At 37.3% G+C, this 22,331-nt stretch overlaps 1 protein-coding gene across 3 annotated transcripts in view; it reads left to right on the forward strand.

The window, feature by feature from the left end:
- NRXN3 (neurexin 3) overlaps positions 1 to 21,932 on the forward strand; it is a 1,722,001-nt gene extending 1,700,069 nt beyond the window's left edge. For 2 of the 3 annotated variants that reach the window (XM_063793837.1, XM_063793838.1), the window contains exon 24: positions 17,244 to 21,600. In XM_063793837.1, the coding sequence (XP_063649907.1) occupies positions 17,244 to 17,374 (131 nt within the window). In that variant the 3' untranslated portion in view covers positions 17,375 to 21,600. Of the gene's footprint in view, positions 1 to 17,243; positions 21,601 to 21,705 lie in introns of those variants that run through there. The other variant, XR_010151246.1, reaches the window with a different exon arrangement.
- Positions 21,933 to 22,331: the final 399 nt, after the last annotated feature.

Consider the following 22,331-nt stretch of genomic DNA (forward strand, 5'->3'; position numbering starts at 1 on the left):
AGATCTCTAAATATCAGTAAGGGGTTAGCTGCCATTAATAATACAACTTTATATCTTTACTATTTTTTCTTTTATTGTTGAAATAGTGAGGGCATGTATTTTTCTAATTGTGTTTATTACAAAGAAAACAGACCCGAAAAACTTAAATGACTTCTCCAAGGTCACACAGCTAATACATGGCAATGTCATGACTTAAAATCCAGTCTTGTGGTTCCAAATTTAGAGCTCTTTCATAAACCTGTCTCTAGAGAAGCAAGTCATTTTCTACTTTTTCCAGAAGCATTTGAAGTGGAAGCTAAGGCAGGAAATGAGAGGATGTTGTGTTAGTCTACTGGGATTACCCTGGCAAAATACCACAGGCTGGGTAGACAACTGAAATGTATTTCTCAGTTCCAGAAACGAAGTTGCAGATCAAAGTTTGTTAGGGCTCAGTTTCTGGGAAGGGCTCTCTTCCTGGCTTGTAGATAATAAGCTACCTTCTCACTATGTACTCACAGGGCCTTGCTTCTGTTCATGCACTGAGATATTTCTTTTTCTTCCTCTTCTTATAAGACCACCAGTGCTATTGGTTAAAGCCCTACCATTATGACTTTGTTTGACCTTAATTACTTCCTAAAGACACTACCTCCCAATACAGTCATGTTTGGGGTTGGGACTTCAACATATGAACGTTGGAGGAGATATGGTTCTGTTTCTAGCAAATGTATAGTAGTGGGAATTGCAAAGGTTAAAGTTCCAAAGTATCAAGGGAATCAGAATTGGGAAGCAATTCTAACCTTTTTGAAGTGGTTACATGGCCCAAGTAGAAGAGCAAATAATTCCAAGAGACACCAAGCCACAGAGCAGGTAGGATCACGTGAGTAGGGCCCAGGATAGAAGAGCAGTGTTAGGGTTGCATGAGAGTGAGGGCATATAAGACAACAACAGCTAAAGGCAGTGCATGCTCAGATCTTGGGAGATGTATTAAATGAGTAGAGTGAATTTCAAGATACCTGAGTTTTTTTTTTAATGATTACATGGGTTCTAGAGTCAAAATGCCATGGCTCATCTGGTACTGTAACTTAAGATAAACTACTTAGCTAAGGCTCAGCTTTCACACCTATAATTTTGTTATACTTATCTTGCAGGTTTCTTGAGAAATATTGGATGAAATAATTCATGTGAAATGCTTAACATATGTGTGACACATAATTAACCTTAAATAAATGTTGGTCGTTATTACAATTGGCTTTGTTACTTGATTCAGGCAGGATCAAAATTAGCTGCTATATGCATGACTAACCAGGACCAAAAAGTTCATAAAAATATGAGAGTTTGGCAATCACTCTTAGTATTTCTCTAATTCTTTCATTTTCCAAGACAATATAAAATTTAGTTGCTAGCTCATTAGCAAAGATTTTCCTTCATCACCACTAGTTATTTGTTTCCAGCTACCAGCTTCAGTTAGGCCCAGGGAAGCCCTGCATCCCGAGAATGTCACTCCTTTTCTGAGTTTCCATCCTTCAGCTTTCTTGTGGCCCTTGGTCAGCCAAACGCCTCAGGCAACCTTGCACCCCTTTATTGATATGCATTATTTTGTTTTTAACTTTTTATTGTGAACGTTTTACAAATATACCCCAAAGAGAATAGCGTAACAAACCCCCATTTATCCATCACTTGGTTTCAAGATCAATATTTTGTTACCCTTGTTTTATCTGTGCCCACCTCCCTATGAAAGAATATCTTGTAATATTGCACAAAGTTATAAAACAAAAAGCATTCAAAGAGTTACTGTTGGGCCTCTCGACCTGAGTCTTATTTAGCGTTTCAGTGTACCTAAACCTAACGTTCTTTCTGATGGACAATTAATGGCATGATTCTAGTTCTTTATTCAGTGACAACATAAAAGAGATTAGCTGCTAAGTAGACTCTTCATCATTTAATGAGATTGCCTGAAAAAGTGAAAGATGTTTCAGCTTGTATGTATTTCAATTCAACTGTGCTCAATCACCTTTTAAAATGAATAAAAAGCGGTCTATAGATTATATATTGCTGCTATATCTTTTGTAAAATGTGCCATTGTGGAAGAGAATCTGTACTCTTTCAAGAGAGTAAGTAAAAGGGGAGACTTCTACTTTGTACATGTGAAAGCTAAGAAATACCTTTACCTCTAAAAACATGATCACAGATCTACTAGCATATTTTAAGAGGGTTATATTCATGTATTTTCAATAGCTGTAACTATACTGAATTTACATGAGTCTACACAGAAGAGATATCCTTAAGCACATTTTCAAGTTATGATTTTTTACTGCTCCATTGTCTTTTGACAATGATTTTCTTCTTTGTTCTCACTCACTTGCCATTTTTGACCTAGAATTTTCATTATAAAAATATCATGAGAGAGAGACTCAGAGACACAGAGTTATAGACTATTTGATAGTACATTCTTTTCTACCATAAAGTCAAGGTAAGTGTTAGGATGAATGGACAGAACCACTATAAACTTTTGCTTCTTCATTTCATGGAGCCAAATGGAACATAGAATAATTAGTTTCAACAAGTTAATGATTTTTCTGTTCCTACTCTGCATTTGGTAGTTTGATATTTTATTTATTTTGGAAATTTAGCAGAGCATATATAAACATTCTTAAGGCAGGTCCTTTAGGTTTGCAAAAGAGTACAGTAGACAGGCTGATGGGTGGGGGTCAGAAAGTAGATAAAAACAGAGGCATCATTAAAACTGAATAGCTAAAACTTCCTTGGCATTACAGTATAGTTTTCAATGTTCATATACCACGCAGGAAAATGTACTTATATGCATGTATGGGTATGAGTAACCAGATCTGGTTTGATGTCAGATTTGATGTGGGAAGTCTAGGACAGTTCTTTCTTAAAAACCAAAGCAAGAAAGAAGAAAAGGTAGGGCAGGGGAAGAGAGCAGAGGCAGGAGAGCTGCTTCTAAGCAGTTTGTAACTGCTCAGAAGACAGTTCCAGAATTAAAGCATGTAAAATAATAATGAGGTCTCTCCCTTCATGCCAGTAGTGTCTGATGCTAACAGATAAGCTCTGAATTCACACACACACACACACACACACACACACACATACTCTCTCTCTCTCTCCTGTCTCTCTCTCTCTGTCTCCACTTCTTTTGAACAAAAGGAAAAAAATGAGTTGCTTGTTCTTATATGGTAATACATTGTAAATCGCTTCAGGTATTGTGCTTGTCTTTTGTACTAGAACTTGTGTATCTTTTTCTTTTAAAAATGCAAAACATATTTAAACACTGCTATTATAAACACCACTTCCCTAAAATATATTTTAAGAACATAATTCCCATATGTGCTTAGGTGGACAGGCTTGACTTCCTCATCTGGCAAATGACAAGCTGCAATTTGGTACATATATGTACACCAGGGCAATAGCATTTTTTTTTTTTTTTTTTTTTTTTTGAGACGGAGTCTCAGTCTGTCGCCCAGGCTGGAGTGCACTGGTGCGATCTCGGTTCACTGCAACCTCTGCCTTCCTGGTTCAAGTGATTCTCCTGCCTCAGCCTCCCAAGTAGCTGGGATTATAGGCACTTGCCACCATGCCCGGCTAATTTTGTGTATTTTTAGTAGAGATGGGGTTTCGCTATGTTGGCCAGGCTAGTCTCGAACTCCTGACCTTGCGATCTGCCCACGTTGGCCTCTCAGAGTGCTGGGATTACAGGCATGAGCCACCGTGCCCGGCCGGCAATAGCTTTTATAACTAGACAGGTTGATGTTATGAAGTAGTAACTGGCAAGTGTATTTTACTGAGAACATTAGGTATAGATAAGTTAATGGGCTTTGAAAAAAGAAAAAAAAGGATAAAAAGTAATTGGACCACTCCTTGGTCACGATTAACACTGAAAACAGTAATTTTTTTTTAATTAAAAGATTTTACAGGTCAACCATACATGGACATGTGACTTTGATATTTCTATGACATAAATCAGTTGAAGTGGGACCGCCATCATGCCTATATCAAAAAGCCCTCTACATGCACACAAAAAGGAGAAAGTTTTCAAAGCCTAAGCCAGTCAAATAATGCTCAGATGAAACAGCGGATTACAAGGCCTCAGTTAACAAGTACTCCAGCTCCCGAACCAGTGGGCATCCCAGCATTGACTTTGGCAGGCAGGTGCTGGATGACATGCAGAAGGGGTCCTTAGAGGCTGTTTCCCCTTACACAACCTCAAAGAAGTTTAAATTTTCAATTTACTTTTTAAAAGCAGATACACAGTAAACATTGGAATGTGAGTTTTATGCTAAATACATTTTGGTTTCAGAGTAGTTATCTCATGCTGCCAGAATAGCCCTGAGGATTAAGATGGTTTATTGGGATCAAATGCCTAGGAGATTTATTACAGTGCAGACTGTTTACTCATTCCCATTAAAATGCTGATAATGCTTATTTCTTTACCTCTCTCTCCCGCCTGCTTTCTTCCTTCCTCCATAACCCATATTCTATTATTTTATTTTCCTGCTTTAGGTTGAATCTACTTAGATTTTTATTCTTTATTAAAAATTGAATCCTTGGAAGCTCTCTGACTTTATGGCTGCAAGAAAGTGGCAATGGCATACATGCAGCTCATTAAAGCCTTGGGAACACGGAATCCCTGCTTAGCAATTTAGATCTAAGAATTGTTTTCAGGGAGAGTGTCTAATGACTGGAGAGATGGGTACACACTGGAACAATTTATATCAAAAGATCAAAAACACTCTGGCTATCATCATCTATAATATAAAGTCACGTAGAAGTAAAGATAATTTTCTTCCAGGTAGATGCTTTAGTTGGATAAAGAGGAAGATTATCTACTTTATGGCCAAATTCTATGTAAATTATATGTAAAACATTCAAGAAGGCAGATGAGTTTACACACAATATAGCAGCTTTTAGGAAAATAGACATGAGACATCAGAAAATATGATCACTTAAACTGGAAAGCTAGAGCCCAGGAAGTAATCCTGGAGAACTTGATAATGCATCCATATTTATAAGAAAGCCAATCATTGAATCTCTGAAAATATGTAGAATGATTTTATGAAAATTGTGGTTGGTCAGGCAAGTGTTTGCCATTATCTAAAATATTCATCTTGAATCCTCAGTAACCCTTACAGTGTCTGGCACAGAGGAGGTGACTGAGCAACTTTAGTGGAAGGAACAATTGAATATAGCTGACCTGATACTCATGGGATGTACAAACACATCTTTATCATTTTCCTTTTTTTTTTCCCCCAGTACTTTGCTTTGAAAATTTGAGGCCAGCCATTTGTCAAACTTTAGCACGTGTGAGAATCACCTGGAGGGCTCCTCACAACACAGATCACTGACCCCACTAACTACAGTTCATCTGGAATGAGATCTAAACATTTGCATTTCTAACCTGCAAAGGCAGTTCTGTGCTGCTGGTCCATGGACCACATTTTGAGAAGCACAGTAGCCTATAAAGTCACAAAAGAGCAATTATATATTTCAGGGCAAAAGAGTAGTCAACTCCATTAATTTAAAAAGCATGACTTGATGTCTTTTCCTGCCCAATGGCTCAGATGTCTTCCAATCTGAAAGCTCTTTGAATCTACGATGAATTATTTGGATACTGCTGATATGGCAGAGAAGGAAGCTGATTTGCTAGAGGAAAGTGATAAAAGAGGAATGCAGCCAATTGAGCCTTACTATTAGGATCTGTGCTAAACTCTTATCTCTTGTCACAATTGAGAAAAATCAGGCTTGGAGAGTTTAAGTGACTTGTCCAAGTTCACACTTCCAGTAAGTTGTGAAATCAGAACTTGATCCTTCCCTGATACCTAAGAAATTAAGACATGTAAGCCAAATTCCAAATATAGGCCATGGTAGCAGAACCAGTATTGACAGCAATATTAACAGTGCCAACAATTATAGCAATTTGAATATTACTCCTAAAGAGTCCTATGATATGGATATTATCTTCATTTTATCTTTGAGAAAACTCAGAAAAATAATCTGTCTGAGATTACATAGCTAGCAAGATATGGACTAAGGAGTATAAACTCCAAAGCCTGCATTGTTTATACACCACTAAGACCTAACATCAAGCAGTACCCTTCCCTAGACCCTTTAATGTAAATACATTTATCAAATGTGGATTGCCTATAATGTTACTATAGGATTCCACTAAATGAAATTTTGTCATTTGCCCATTAATGACAGATGAATGCTGTGATGACCTACCTGATGCATAGTGTCAAACTTTTATGTCCCTATCCATAGGTTTACTGGGTCCAATAATACATTTTTATAATTTATTTTAACAAAGCAATATATACATATAGTTTAAAGGGACAAATAAAAGCTTTACAATAAATAACAGCAGCCCCCTGCACTAGTTTTCCTTCACTCCTCCCACATCCTGCTTGCCAGAGGAAACCACATTCTAGTCTTATTTTCTCTGGTAATTACCTCCACATATCTCCAGATAAAATATGAACCTATCTTTTGACTCACTGATTTCAGATGTTACTGACTTCCTAATGTTAAATGTTAGGATTTTGTCTGACACCTCCCTTTCTCTTCCTCATTCTTCCAATATAGTTATATTATACATTTTAATTAAATACTATTAGGTCCTTTTATGATTATGACTACAAAAATACTGTCCTGTTGACTAAAGTATTTTTAGAATTCCTTTTGCTTTTCTACCTAAATTTTTATAAAATGCTTAGCTTTTTCTGGAATTGATAATCACTTTTCATTCCCCCCCCCCCCACCTCACCTACTTGGATTCATTTGGCTAAACCTTCTCACTCCCATTAATAGCTTTCACAAATGACTCAAGATAAGCTTTCACATTGTCAAGTCTTACTAATGATGTATTCATCTCCTTGTGTTAATCTTTGAGGCATCTCCCCCAGAGTTCTCTATTTTCTTGCTCCAATCTGAACTGGTTGCTCTTTCAACCACTTTCACAGCTACTACCCGTCATCATCAACTTGGTTTTTTCATCCTCTCCTGTGACGGATTTCCTGTTTTCTGGTTTCACATTGTTCCTTTACATTATTCCCTTAGTTTAGTAAAGCACATTCTCTGGTAGCCCCCTGAAAATGGATGTATCATATGTATCTCAAGATTTTTCATATCTGGAAATATTATCATTTAAATTTGATACTTTTCTTCAAGTACAGAACTCTAGAGATAAAATTCTTTCCCCTATTTATTGTATTTCTCTATGGTCTTCTAGCTTCTAATGTTCCTGCTGGGTGGACCAATGACATTTTGGTTCTTTGTCTTCTGCGTGTGACCTGTTATTTTTTTTCCCCCAGAATATTCTCTCCCTGGTGTTTCAAGTGCCATGATGACATGCTTTGGTGGCTGCTGCTTGGTTAGCAACTCTATGAACCTTACAATCTTGTCAGCAGAATAAGGATTATATTCAGAGTTTAATCAAATATTTCCTCCTCCCATCTTTTTGTAACCATATGCACACACTGCAAGAGAGACTGCATGCTTCCTTTTTGCAAAACTCTGTGCAAGGCATGGTTCCTCCTTTCAGGATGCTTGACATCTAGTAAAGACAGGTGCGATAAGCACCTAATCTAAAATAGAAAACAGAATTTTAAGCATCATATATGAAAAGTATGACATTGCTTCAAGAAAGATAAATAATTTTAGATAGGGAGATGGGAAATATGCTAAGAGTGAGGGGATGTTTGGTGAGTTAAGAATGTTGGAAGAGTGGTAAACGTAGATAGATGGGAAGTTAGCATTGGAAGGTGTCTGAAGTCTGGGTGGTTAGCACCTGTAGAAGAGGTAGAAGAGGCATTCAGTCATAGGCATCAATATGTGGAAGGCATAAAATGGGAAAACGAAAGACTTTTCAAGAATAACAAGGTGGCTGGAATCTAGTTGACACATGGAGAAATGGGAGATACATAAGAGGAATTTGGGGCCAAAATACGGCAAGCTTTGCATGCAAACTCAATTGTAGGGAGGTAATTGATTTCAATTCAATTTTTTCATTTACTAGTTCACGTTTGCTGACAGATTACTGTGAACCAGTCCCTGGCTAGGTGCTGGAGAGAGACCTGAAAGAAACAAGGCTCCTGCTCTCAAGCAGTTAGATGTCTGTCTCACGTGAGACCATGTTGTATTGTACTTCTGTTTGTACCTAAGTTCTACAGATGAAGTGTGAATGAGATATATAATTTGCATTGGGAACACAGAAAAAGGAAGAGCCAGATTGCCTGGATTGTTTAGAAATGGCCAAAAAGAGATGATGGCACCAAGAAGAGAAATGCTACTGGTATAGTTTATTGGAAGTATTGGTAGAGTATTCTTGGCAAAGGAAATCACACATTCAAAGACACAGAGATAAGAACACTGGTATGTATATACACTTATATTTATTCATTCATCCTACAATTTTTTTTTTTTTTGAGACAGAGTCTTGCTCTGTCACTCAGGCTGGAGTGCAGTAGTGTGATCTCAGCTCACTGCAACCTCTATCTCCCAGGTTAGAGTGATTGTCCTGCCACAGCCTCCTGAGTAGCTGGGATTACAGGCACACACCACCATGTCTGGCTAATTTTTTTTTTTTTTTTTTTTTTTTTTTTTTTTTTTTTTAGTAGAGATCGGATTTCACCATGTCGGCCAGGCTGGTCTCCAACTCCTGACCTCAGGTGATCCACCAGCCTCGGCCTCCCAAAGTGCTGGGATTACAGACATAAGCCACGGCACCCAGCCACAAATTTTTGTTGAGTGCTTATCAGGCACTAGCCATAGTACTAGCCATGCTCGAGGAACTATAGATCTTTCAGTAGAGAATATGGTGTCCCTCCTAGGCTGTCAGCTTCATGAGGCCAGGAGTTATATCTACCTTATTTGTTGTTTTGCCAATACTTTATATTTGTTAAGTGAATATATACGGAACTATAGTAACAGATATCTATAGAGAATATGAGTACACAATGATAAACATGTTCATGAAAGAGATGTTTTAAAAATTAGAAATGTTTAATGTTAATTAAAGGAATACAGATAAAATTGTTTAGAGGCTATGTGTGTATATACATATGTGTGTGCATATGCACATGCATATATGTGTATACATATACATATATACACACTGAAGGCTGACTATGTCCATAGTCATTCTCCTTCCTCAGTGTCCATGGGGAATTGGTTCCAGTGTCACCCCAGGGATACCAAAGTCCAGATGCTCAAGTTCCTTATATAAAATCATGTAGTATTTGCATATAGCCTATGAGCATACCCCTGTATACTTTATGCCATCTCTAGATTACTTATAATACCGGATAAAACATATAGGCTATATTAATAGTTATTTGTATCAATTAGGAAATAATGACAAGGAAAAAAAGTCTGCACAAGTTCAGTACAGATGCAACCATCCTTCTTTGTTCCCAAATATTTTCAATCTGCAGTTGGTTGAATCCCTGAATGCAGAACCCATGGATAAGGAGGGCCGACTGTACACACGCACATACATACACATGTACGTACATACACATATATACACACACATGTATTTCCAGTAAAAAGAACAGAGGGCAAGGAATGAAATACATGGGAACTCAAGCATTTTTGCATGAAATAGGAAAGTACTATCATTACAGGAGAGGCGACATCTACCACGCCAGAGGGAAGGTTTGTTTATTTATATCCCCTGTAAACTTTGACTGGTAAAATTGAACAACTTATCTCTGGAGAATTTTTTTTTTTTTTTTAGACGGAGTCTCACTCTGTCGCCAGCCTGGAGTGCAGTGGCACAATCACAGCTTACTGTAATCTCCGCCCCCCCAGGTTCAAGCAATTCCCCTGCCTCAGCCTCCCGAGTACCTGGGACTACAGGTGTGCACCACCACACCCAGCTAATTTTTTTGTATTTTAGTAGAGACAGGGTTTCACCATATTGGCCAGGATGGTCTTGATCTCCTGACCACATGATCCGCCCGCCTCAGCCTCCCAAAGTGCTGGGATTACAGGAATGAGCCACCATGCCCAGCCTCTTTGGAGAATTTTATAAGTGCCCCTTCTAAAAACCTCAATGCTCTGTCTCCCTCAGTCCTTGAACATTTGGTTCCACCAGCCAACATGATTCCTGCCTCTAGAACTGGTGTTTCTACTTTGCCTTTCTTTAGTCATTGAATCCTAGTTACATCCAAACTCAAACTTAGCTCATGCCCTGGACTCCTAGACCTATGTGCCTCACCAAATAGAAACCAATCCCAGTGTTTCTTCCCCATGGAACATAACCATGATCTAGCCACTTGACCACACTACAATCAAGAAAACCCTATCCTCTTCTCAATGGGGCATTTTGACACGGGACAAAGTGGCCACATAAGGTACAAACTACTTTAAAGCATTATCATCAAGGCATCACGAAAGGGAGAACTGCCTTTTTGAAGCGCAGCAGTTAGTAAGACCTGAAAAGTAGGTCGGACCCAGAGGCTCACACCTGTAATCTCAGCACGTCGGGAGGCCGGGGTGGGTGGATGACCTGACATCAGGAGTTCGAGACCAGCCTGGCCAGCTTGGCAAAACCCCCTCTCTACTAAAAATACAAAAGATTAGCCAGGCATGGTGGCAGGTGCCTGCAATCTCAGCTACTCAGGAGGCTGAGGCAGAAGAATCGCTTGAACCTGAGAGGCAGAGTTACAATAAGCCAAGATCACGCCACTGCACTCTCCAGCCTGGGTGACAAAGCAAGACTCTCTCTCAAAAAAACAAAAACAAAAACAAAAAAAACACCTGAAAAGTATTCTTCGACTTCCAAGAATAGAACAAAGACAAACTTTTTGCCCTCAGGAGGCTCAAGGCCTTAAGAGACAACACTCACTATAGGGAAATATTTAATTCCCCTAGGTAAGCCCAGCGCTGCAATAGGTTTATGGTGGGTACCCACTGTATGGTTGTGGAATGAATTAATGCACATGCCATCCACGCTCTCACCTGTTTCTTTGACTTGGGTTTGGCACCTAGAAGGTCATTGTTGCCCACATAAGAAGATTTTCCATGCAGTAATAGAAGCAGAAGTCAGACAGCAAAAACTAAGGACTGTGTGAAAGATGAGAAAGTCAAGTAAATGGGCAGACAACCTACTATTCTGGAAAGATTAAGTTTTTAAGAGACATACAAATTTTCTTGATGGCAATTATTTGAAAATAAAAGTCAGAGTGCCCCATGATTTTACAATGCAAGTAGATTCTCCATATGCCTTCTATCCCTCAAAAGTATAAAAGACAAGTAGTCAGTTTGCTTGGCAGCCTGAAATCTCTTTAAGGACAAGGACCAGCTTTTATTTATTATTGCCATTCCTACAGTTCTTAACTTGGCATTTGTTGCATAATAGGTACAATGTTTAAAGTACATATGTTGAATAAATTCACTTATGAATAACAAATAATATGCTGGCTATTTTTACACATTCTACAGTATAAGCAAGGGGAGAGGAGTAAAACTTTAATAGCAAAAGATGGAAATTGGGCAAAATATATCACTTGGCCACATTTTACACATGACATCCCCATGAGATAAACAAACTGTTGGTGGTAAATGACAGTGAGTGAATGAATAAATGGAACATTAGGTAGAAAATATTCAACATATGTACAATCTTAGTTATGAGGTTATTTTAATGATCAAAGGCCTTACTGGATATTGAAGTGTTTGTTTAGTTGATGTGTGTTTATCAGCATGACACCTACAACTGTTTGCCAAGCATTTTGGGGTGAATTTATCAGAACGCACTCCAAGCCATCTGTAATGATAAAATGCATAAATGTATCCAGAAGGAGAAGCAGGTCACTTTTTCCTACCTCACATTCCCTTTCCCAAAGGAAACTGATTGCCAAAAAGTGCCACCTTTCTGCTTATTTTTATTATTCAGCAGAGAGTGGGGAATATAGTGCCATCTCATGCATTACCATTCCAGAGACGTGATCAGTAAGTGCAGTAATTGCTATGTGGAAGCAAGAACAGATTGTCATGATTCCTTAACCTGGGTAGAAAACAGTGCATGCATCTTGTAATTTGCTTTGTAGATTGCTAAAGTGATTGACACTGTGGGTTACAGTGTATAATTTTCCCTTTTTTGTGTGTAAGACTGCATAATTCCAGGCATGTTTGCCATCATATGGCATGAGGCGTTATCATTCACCTTGAATTTTTCCTAAACTTGTCTTCCAGAAAAAAGGACGAAAACAAGGCAGCACCCTGTCTTCCCATGGCCATATAACCACTTTTGAGGAGAGAATGCAATGAAATAAGTACCATGAGAAAGGGACTAATCTTTCTTTAAATGACAAGATCTTCCATAGAGACTGCAGCCCAGTGATAGAAACTTCTTCTACACTGTTCCTTATGCTTTATTTTATTTACCACAGCAGCTAACACTCCACTCTGGGACCAGAATACACCAGCAGAAAGATCTATAAAGAATCATTAGAGTTTTAGACAGATGTATTCACAATTCTACAAAATACATTCTCAACTGGAGTTAGTTATTAGCTGGTAATCAGCTTTGGTAGCAACATGTATCAAAGCTCAAGGAACCTCCTCATACTGATCACTCACCATCTTGTGCCATCTGGGTAGAAATGTACAAATTCAGGTTTTACACATTTATACCGACAATGGGCTACACCACTAGAAAAGGTGGTGGGAGAGCTACTATCATCACCTGAAATGTTTCCTATCTGACTGAAATATTCAATTATGGCTACTCCAATAAAGATACAAGTTCTGGGAAATAACTGTTTTCAGAACGAAGTCAGTTCTCTATCAGTGGTTTGACAAGGCAGAATGACTGATTGTGAAGAGAGTCTTTCAGAGAAATGGCCAAATAATTCCTAGTGGGGACATTGCATCGCTTTAATGTAAAATGTTGGGAAGAAAATTGAAACAAAAATGAATACATTGAACGACACTTTGAAAGTAAGTACAAAATAGTAAGGCTACCTGTCTTTATACAGAGAAGTTTCCATTTAACTGGTAGGCATTTCCAGAAACTAGACATGTTTTATTTTATTTTTAAAACTAAAATGTATTTTATTTTTATTTTTATAAATATGCTATAAAAATAAACAAAATTAATAAGCCTATTTTATGTTTCCTTTTCCTACTACTCAAAATATTGCTTCACAAAAGTGAGATGTCATTTTCCGAGAATTTTTTTTTTTTTTTACATTTACCTATTTTTACACCTGATTTAGATTCCCTCTTCCAGGAGCTAAAACTGGCTACCATGCAGATAATGTCAAAGAAGGAGGAATAAAATATAAGAGGTATCAATAGGAAGCTTGAATTTCCTGAGAGTGGAGAGTCATGAGATCTGCTCGTCTTTCAATGTGTGCTTAAGATGCCATGCCTTTGAAGAGACGGGACACCAAGCGCAGGATAACATCCATTGTTTCACACCATGGAAATATAGCCTATTTTAAGATAGCATCTACAGAATGCCCCAAAAGGAATTCCAGTGCTTTCTATTATTTATTTTAGTTTACCTCAACCTACTTTTGGGATTGAAAGTTAGTGGTTCCAGATCCCTAAATCTTCCTGAGGACTGAGGGTACATTTGTGATTTTTTTTTTTTTTTTGTCCTGTTTTCAGCCCTACTCCTCTGAAATAGCCTATGAGTACACACGTTTTTGCCTTGCTGAACTTTTTTCCTTTTACCTCCCATTTGCCCTCTCCAATTCAATTTCCTTTAAAAAATAAAATAAAATAAATGGGCTGTCAGAAACTAAAGCTTTACACACTGGAGCCTCCCTGCATTCAGGAGGTAATGAGTGATTCTTTCACTTGTTCACTACACTCTAATCCTAATTTAAGGCAATTCATTTTATGATTTTATGACTTGGTGATAGTATCTCATGAATAACAATGAAAGAATGAAAGAATATTCTATCACTGCAGACTCTCACAAAGTGGTGACATATAAATGCAAAGATAATTGCCATTTAAAAATAAAGGTTCTTTTTTCTTTAAACGCAATCAATTGATACTAAAAACTAGTCAAAACATATGTTTTCTGCTTCCGGCTTTAGTCTGATTAATATAGACAAGCTTTGGCCCAAGGATACTATCACTTTGAGAGTGTCACTGATGTTTAAAGTAAAAGTAACAAGAGTTCTACTTAAAAATTGACACTATGCATTAGAAGCAAGAAGTTATCTAATTAAAGAAGATTGGTACATATGCAATTAGGGATTCAAGGATCAATTGCGCTTTCAATTACTTAGCACATCAGGAACTTGATCTCAATAATCCAAACCACATAGACAGATCTTGATTCTATGGCAAAAATGATCTGAGAAATCGGAATAATTAAAACTCACAGATAATCCCAAACCGTTATGGCAACAATTCATTAAGATCTCCTTCCTTAGAGAAATGGTTTTATAAGAGCTACAAATCATTACAAAACTGCCTGGCTTATGTCTCCTCTCCTTTGATGATCCCACTGAAATCTCCGGGGAAGGCCATGCAAAGCAGTGAAATAGCCAAGTCAGGAAAGAAGAGAAAAGGGACAGAGCTTCAAGGAGAAGCCATAAAACTTCCAAATGCACTATACTGTCAGTGGTGAGTGTGTCCTCGAGAACAGTTGAAAACAGGATTTGCATCATTCCATGTAAAACAGGAGTGAGTGAGTAACCTGTGGGAGAAGGTGTGTGCTGATCCAGGTGGCAATCCCCAAGCTAGAACATGAATAATTTATAGTTTGGCAACTATGTAGAAAGACTATGTTTTAGACATCATTTTTCCCTTATTTTCTGTCTCCCTTCTATTAGCCTCAGTAATACCAGCATACAAGACTCTTTGTTATACCCAAGTAAGAGAAAATCACAGTACTCTCAACTTTATCTTTCTCCTTTTTGTTATTTTTCACTGGCATACCCCCTGCCTTATCAGTCACAGCCTGGACTAAGCTCTTGTTACAGATGACCTAACTTCTGATTCACCAATTTCCTTGATTAAACAATATTTTATCCTCAAAACTTCATTTTACAAAACCTAGATATATGTCTGCCAGGTCTTCATGCCCTCATTTCAACAAGACTCTAGAAAACTCTAAGCAAGCTTTATCATTCTGTCTCACAGTCATCTATCAAAATCTATGTTTATGCATGCTCTTGACAGTAATTTTCATCAGGATGTTGCGAACACATTTCCCAACATGAATAAAGGAAATCATACTCAGGAACGCCAAAGGAGCACAGTGACTTATAGACAATTGATCCAGGAGGGGTTTTCCTCTCTCAGAGGGATATCCTTTGGCTAAGGACGCAACATGGAGAAGGGGCATATGTAGAATATTAATAGAGAAAGAGGTTTAGGCCCAACAACTAAAATAATCTGCCAAATTAACCTGGGCAACCAATACATAACAAATACAACAATACCATTATTGATACGTTCTGAAATCAGGCAAAAAAATACTGCCTCTTTCTCTTTTCCCTCCTTCCCTTCCTTCTTGTCTTGCTTGACCCCTATTAACTTCCATATGGATGGCATCAGATTCAAGAGGTTGAAGAAGAGACCCGGAGCCAGAGAACAAATCAGAGTTCAATTGGGAGAACTTACTTACAGAGAGATGCAACTGCAGTAGGCTGGACAGGAGAACAGCAACCGCTTCTGAAGAAGCATGCCATTTATATAGCAGTATCACTTAGCAAACTCCCCTCAGCGATCTCCACATTGCAACCTTCATTTCTTAAGCTAAGTCAGGTGTGTCTGCCATAAGGTCATCGTTAAGTTACTGCTGTCAGGTGTGTCCATCATACAGGGTCCTTCTCAAGGTTTACTTAATTTATTGCTGTCAGGTGAATCTGCCAAACACTTTCTTTCTTTTTTTCTTGGTTCTTTCCCTCCTTCCTTCACAATCACTTCTTGAGCATGATTCCAGATACTCTAAGAGGTACTGATAAAATGGTGAGGGAGATAGACTCAGGCCTTGACCTGAAGCTTACAGTCCAATAGGAAAGTTGCACAAATTAAAAAGTTCAAAAAACAAAAACAAACTTAACAGGGTAAAAATTGGTGCATCCACCCAGCAGTTGTCAATTGTAATTAATTTAGTCTAGGGTTTCTATCAGTCAGAGGAAGGCTAAGGAAGTAACTTTCGAAGTGAGACCTAAAGGATGAAGAATTAAACAAATAGCACAGTAGAGAGGAGATGAGAAAGTAGGCAGTAGAAGCCTTTCAGGTAGAGAATAAAAGAAGTCGAGAGGAAGCCTCAGAGAGCCTGAGTCCTGCAAGGAACAGAAATGAGGCTGGTTAGGCTGGAGCGGAGGATGCAAAGGGAGAAAACAGAGAGTGATAAGAATACAAACGTAGGCAGGAACCAGAGCATAAATATTCTTGTGAGCTAGGTGCTCATGGTGCAAAATCCCAGGCTCTAAAATTCAGACATGAAAGCATCTAACTCCATTTTACCTTAACTCAACATATTTTTAATTATGAGTATTATGATAAAGATCGGTTAGCTGTTTACCAAATCCATTTCCCATTCCTCCTAGACATGTGAGTAGACAAGGTTTGCCAATCTGTCTTGCTATTAGTTATGGCATGAGTCTGAGTTCTGACCAGTGGAATGAAAGATGATAACATATGCATCTTCTAGGCCTGGCCCATAAAAACCTCCAGTGTAGTCCTCGCTATCTTCCACTATCTCTTCCACTATCAGTCAGTGGGATATTGATGTCCAAGGTGACCTTGGAAACCACGTGGAAAAGAGCATTGCTACCCCATTACTGTATGCACATGCATGCACACAACCACACTGAACAGGTGTTATAAGGATGATGTTTCTATTGTGCTAAGCATTTGAGATTTTCGTGTTTATCTATTATGCCAGCAAATCTTAAAATATGGTTCCAGGAGTAGCGGCATCAGCATCACCTTGTAAGAAATGCAAATTCGTGAGTCCCAGCCCAGAACTAGAGAATCAGAAACTTTGGAGGTGTGGCCAGCAGTCTGTGATGTATCAAGCCCTCCAGGCGATCCTGATACTGGTTAAATTTATGAATATTCTGTTACATCATTTCACATTACCTTAATCCACTCCATCCATAATAAAAGTAAAGTGTAATTAATTCAGGAGAGTTGCAACCAATTCAGTGTTTCCTTAGTCAATTCAACCCATGTACAGTGCTAATGCATAAGATTGGGTCCATCTGACCCTTAGTTATTTTACTCACCTGTGTGATCTTTACAATTTCTTTTTCTTTTCTTGACAGGCTTTGGTTGTTTCTCCGTGAAGATTTGTCTTCCTTATGTCAACTTAAAAGCTTCTTCATGTTGGGCCTCCAGCTACTTTTGCATCTTTCTTTACACACAAGACCTGCATGCTCCCTTCAGGAAAACCTAAATTCTCATGCAGTTGTCTCTGCTCTAATGTTTTCTGCTGTAGGAGAGCTCTTTGTTTTCCAACTCCTCAGACTCTCCCTGGGTTGTTAGGTACAGGTGTCCCATATTCTAAGATCCCCCTCCCAAACCTGCCTGAGTTTTACGCTCCTCTTTAACCAACTCACCTAGTACAGAGGCAGGAGTAGGACTGTCTTAGAAACAAATAACACAATATTCCAATGAGATAATATATAGCCAGTTTTTAAAAACTATCTCAGTGAATCCCTTTTCTCTGGCCTATTATGAAGCAAGGAAAACTGGCTCTTCAATTGCTGATATTGTCATGTTTTGCTAAATCTATTCTTTATGGCATAAAATTTGTGTTTTAGTTTTTATGAAGTCAAAAGGTAACTGAAAGAAAGTAAAAAGACTAGCAATATACTGGGAGAACATGTTTGCAACATATAAACACAAAGAATTGTACAGATATACATATGTTCATATATATATAAACATACCTATATAGGTAGGTTAATACAGAGATAGATAGCTAGATAGATATCTTACTAAATCAATAGAAAAAACAAACATGCCAATAGAAAAATGGGGGAAATTCAGAAATAGCTATGTACAGGAAAGTAAACACATGGTTAATAAACAGGTTCGGCCATGTTACTAATGCTTTAGAGAAGCTAATAAAAAACACATGAGATATAATTTGATCTCATTTAATTGGTAAAACAAAGTCAAGGAAAACCAGAACAGTGATCAACAGGGTTTCTAATACAGTACTCATTGAAGGATAAATTGATACAATCACTCTTTTCTTTTTTTGAGACGAAGTCTTGCTCTGTCACCCAGGCTGGAGTGCAGTGGTGCAATCTCGGCTCACTGCAAGCTCCGCCTGCCGGGTTCACGCCATTCTCCTGCCTCAGCCTCGCAGCAGCTGGGACAACAGGCACACGCCGCCACGCCCGGCTAATTTTTTTTGTTTTTTTTTTTTTGTATGTTTAGTAGAGACAGGGCTTCACCGTGTGATACAATCACTGTTTAAACAATTTAGCATTATCTATTATGGTTGGATATCTAATGAGGTTGCTATGTTCCAGCAATTCTTCTTCTACTTACCCAAGAACAATTCATGCTTATGTGCTCAAGAATGAAATTACAAGGTGAGGATAAACAAAATTTGGGAGTTATCCTTGCGGGGTAGGCAGAAGGGTGAGATAGAAGAAGAGCATGTAAGTAGATGCAAGTTATTGGTAAAGCTCTTGTTCTTGGATGGTATGCTGAGTTTGTGGGTGCTCCCTACATTATTAAAAATGAAACAAAATAAATAAGGGCTTTGTAGGAGCCAATGAAAGGGGGTTTCATGAGCCAAGGGTCAGAACTCATTTAATGACGAGCATGCAGGGTCCATAGGAGAAAAAAATAATAATAATCCTTTGGCTTTTGTAAGTCATAAGCTCTTTTTTTGCTGAGACCGGTAAGATTTTAAATTATATTAATTATTACAATTATTATCATTATTATTATTTGCTTCTCTTTGGCAACTTTCCTCTCCTAAGGCATTGAATGGATTCCATGAGGTGAAAAAAAACCATTGCTGGCAGCAAAACAAGCATTTGGCTGGCATATGAAAAAATTATTAATAATAAGATGTGTAGATGTACACTTTTAAGGGCTTTTCATTTAAACAGAATTATGGGGTCTTCATGAGTTATATAGAATATTAAGAAATTAACATATCCTACATCTTCAGAAAGTCTGAGATAGGTCAGTTTGCATGATTAGCTACTTTCTAGTCATTTATCTTGAGACAAAGCAGTTGTTCCCATTTATTATTTGTGAAACGTGGTTTATGTACTGTTTGCTTAACTTCCTCACAGACATGCAAAGAAGAAAATTTTCATTTTGTCAAACAAAGATGATGCATTGTGAAAAGTATCTGTGAAAGAAAAACCTGATACCTAACCATTTCACCCACAAATAAATACTCTTTGATAATACAGTGTCGGGGTTAATTTTTTTTTCCCCAATCCAAAGTGTCATTGGCAGGTCCCACTGTAGCTTTTAACAACATGAAACACATTCTTAAACTGTAACTTAGTGCTTCTAATGAAGGACACTTTCTTATTTTGTGTGTTTTTGAAACATGATAGCAATTTAATATTAATTCTTCAATTTGGAAAATATCGGAAATATTCTAGAAATATAAACAGAGGAAATAGAGATAAACAGAAGAAACACTATCATATCATAAACTCCTGACAACCATTAGGCAATAAACACAGTTTTGAGAACATACAATTAAAAGATTATCCTCACTGGTAAAGGCCTGACTTCATTCAAATTATGAAAGAGGATTTCAGAAAAGCTGCTCTTAAGTAAACTTACACACAAAAAGAAACAATAGGAAGGCCCCAAATAGATTTTTTAAAGGAAATGTTACTTAGATATATTTTAGTTAGTTTGCTTTAAATGAAGGCCCCAATTTGTGCTCTGTAGGATATTGTTTATTTTAAAATATATATAATTTTAGTAATAAGCTCTTTATGTGAAAAAAATGCACCTATAGCTATGAATTACTATAATTAAATTGAACATCCAATTGCTTTTATCATTATTTATAATATTAAAGAAAGTAGACACAATATTCAATAGGGAATTATTTAAATTATGTTACATCATTAAAATTCAACTAAAATAAAAGTAATTATTAGCCTTTGCAGTACAGTTTCAATCGTTTTGCGGGTATTAAAATATATGTTTATCACAATTGTAACTATATGAGCATTTTATTATTGCCATGTTGCTGTGTTGGGAGAGCAAGCAGTATTTTTCTATATTTCAGAATTTTTTATAGAAATTACAACCACCATGATAAGCATCCTTGTGGGAAAAACCTTTGTTCATATTCACCGTTGCCTTACAACTAATTCCTATAAATAGATTTGTTAAATTAAAGAACATTTTCAAGACTTCTTACCTAGTGCCAATTGCCATCTGGAAGTTTGTACAAACGTACATTCCTGCCAGTAGTAAATAAGGATGCCCCCATTGTTATTGTGAAGAAAGAATGGTGGAACAAGCCATCAATATTTGAGCCTCCTTTTTCCAAATGCGATTCTCAAATAGCATCATTTTTTTGGTGAAGGAATTGAAAAAAAAAGCATTAAGTCATGTGCTGCTGCTTCTAAGCATGGTAGCAAGTGCACTTGGAAATTGCCCAGTGTTTTCTCTGATTAAGAAGCTTTGTATAGATCCTTGGGAGACATAATCCCTACAGGTTTATGTAGTCAAGGTAAAGCAAGTTCTGGCAGCTCCGGGTGAAATCACTCTGCAATTACTACCCCTTGAAGACCACTTCTACTCTCTGTGGGCCACCCAAAGTAATTTGTGTCTGGATTTTTCTCACTTTTGAGAATAGTTCTTACTTTCATTCAGTTTCATTTGTCCAGATTTCCCATGCTAATAATTAAACACCATGAAATTTTAACCAAGTCATTAGCTAAGTTTTTTAATGAACTATAGCACTTTATGAATTTAATAAATCACTTTTCATCTTGTCATTCAGTAAATTTTAGGAAAATGAGAGAATACATTCTTATTCAAAATAAGAGGTTCACTTTTTCATTTTTATTTTATTTTTTGTTTCATTGTCAACTGCAACACTTATCTGTGCCTTGGGCATCATTGGTTGGAATTTTCTACAACTGAAACACATTGATATGTTATAAAAAAGATGTGATGAATTCTGGAACTAGAATATCTGAACCTAATTTTTTTTTAAATAATGCTGTAGTTTCTTCATCTAATGGGAGGATACTAATAGTAACTGCCACATAGGGTTTTATGAGTTTAAATAAGATAATATTTGTAAAACATTTAACAAATATGAATGTATCACTAAGTATATGCCAGACACTACTTCACTTGCTGTCATCATCATCATCATTAACAAACTCATTGTGGGAAACCTTCTCAATAAGTAGTTCTCAAACACCAGTGAGTGATTTTAAATGAAAATTCTTGGGTCTCCATTTCCAAAAATTCTGACTCAGTATGTATAAGGTGGGGCCTGGGTGATTCTGATGTAATTGGTCAAATGAGGGCGTTTTGAATAATTCAGAACTTCTGGCTTATTTAGGAGTCAAGGTAGATAATTTAACTCTCTTATTATTTGTTTTCAGTCCAATAACACAGAAGAGGAAACAATTAGAAAAATACTGTTTCAAAAAGGCAGTTCGTTTCTAAATTGGTTATCCCATGTTAAGATGTGAACAGCTATTGATAATCTACCAAATTGTACATGTCTTTGGTGCATATAGAGTCCTCTTCTCTTCTCTCCAGATGCTTTCCTTCCGGGAAATTTAATTGTTCCACTTAAATGGACTGGAACAGAAAGAAGAGGAGATCCAAAGCAGTTTACCGTCACCAGTGCAGTGGTCAAAACATGAATATTGATGCTGCATGGCCTAGAAACATATTGTGGTTTAATCACTTAACTTCTCTGTGCCTACATTCTTACCAGTAAAATAAGAAACTAATAATACCTAACTTAAAGCATTGTTGTGCAAATGAAGTAATCGGAATTTGAAATGGTATGACTAAAATTAAAGTGCATTTTAATTCATCATCTGTGTCCAGCTGTCTTCCTCCCTAAAAAGTGGGCAGTCATTGATCAAACAATGTGTCCTATTTCCTCCTCTTGCCAGCCAAAGATGCTGCATCTGATAGAGAATACACATTATAAAAGGAAACATGGAACACTGGTCAGGCAAAATGTATTTCTCTGCCTGCAATTTCCCTTCTCTACTCCAGATATTAAAAACTAATTCTCTCAGTTATTCATTGCTGGCAGAGATGATTAATTTAACCTTTATAGATAAAGTAATATGTTTGGATGAAAGGAGCAAATACTCTGCTGAGTCTAATTGCAAGGCACCTTCGGGTGAATAACTCATTGTGTACAGTAT

Source organism: Pan troglodytes, chromosome 15, assembly GCF_028858775.2.
Source record: "Pan troglodytes isolate AG18354 chromosome 15, NHGRI_mPanTro3-v2.0_pri, whole genome shotgun sequence".
NCBI classification, from domain to species: domain Eukaryota; kingdom Metazoa; phylum Chordata; class Mammalia; order Primates; family Hominidae; genus Pan; species Pan troglodytes.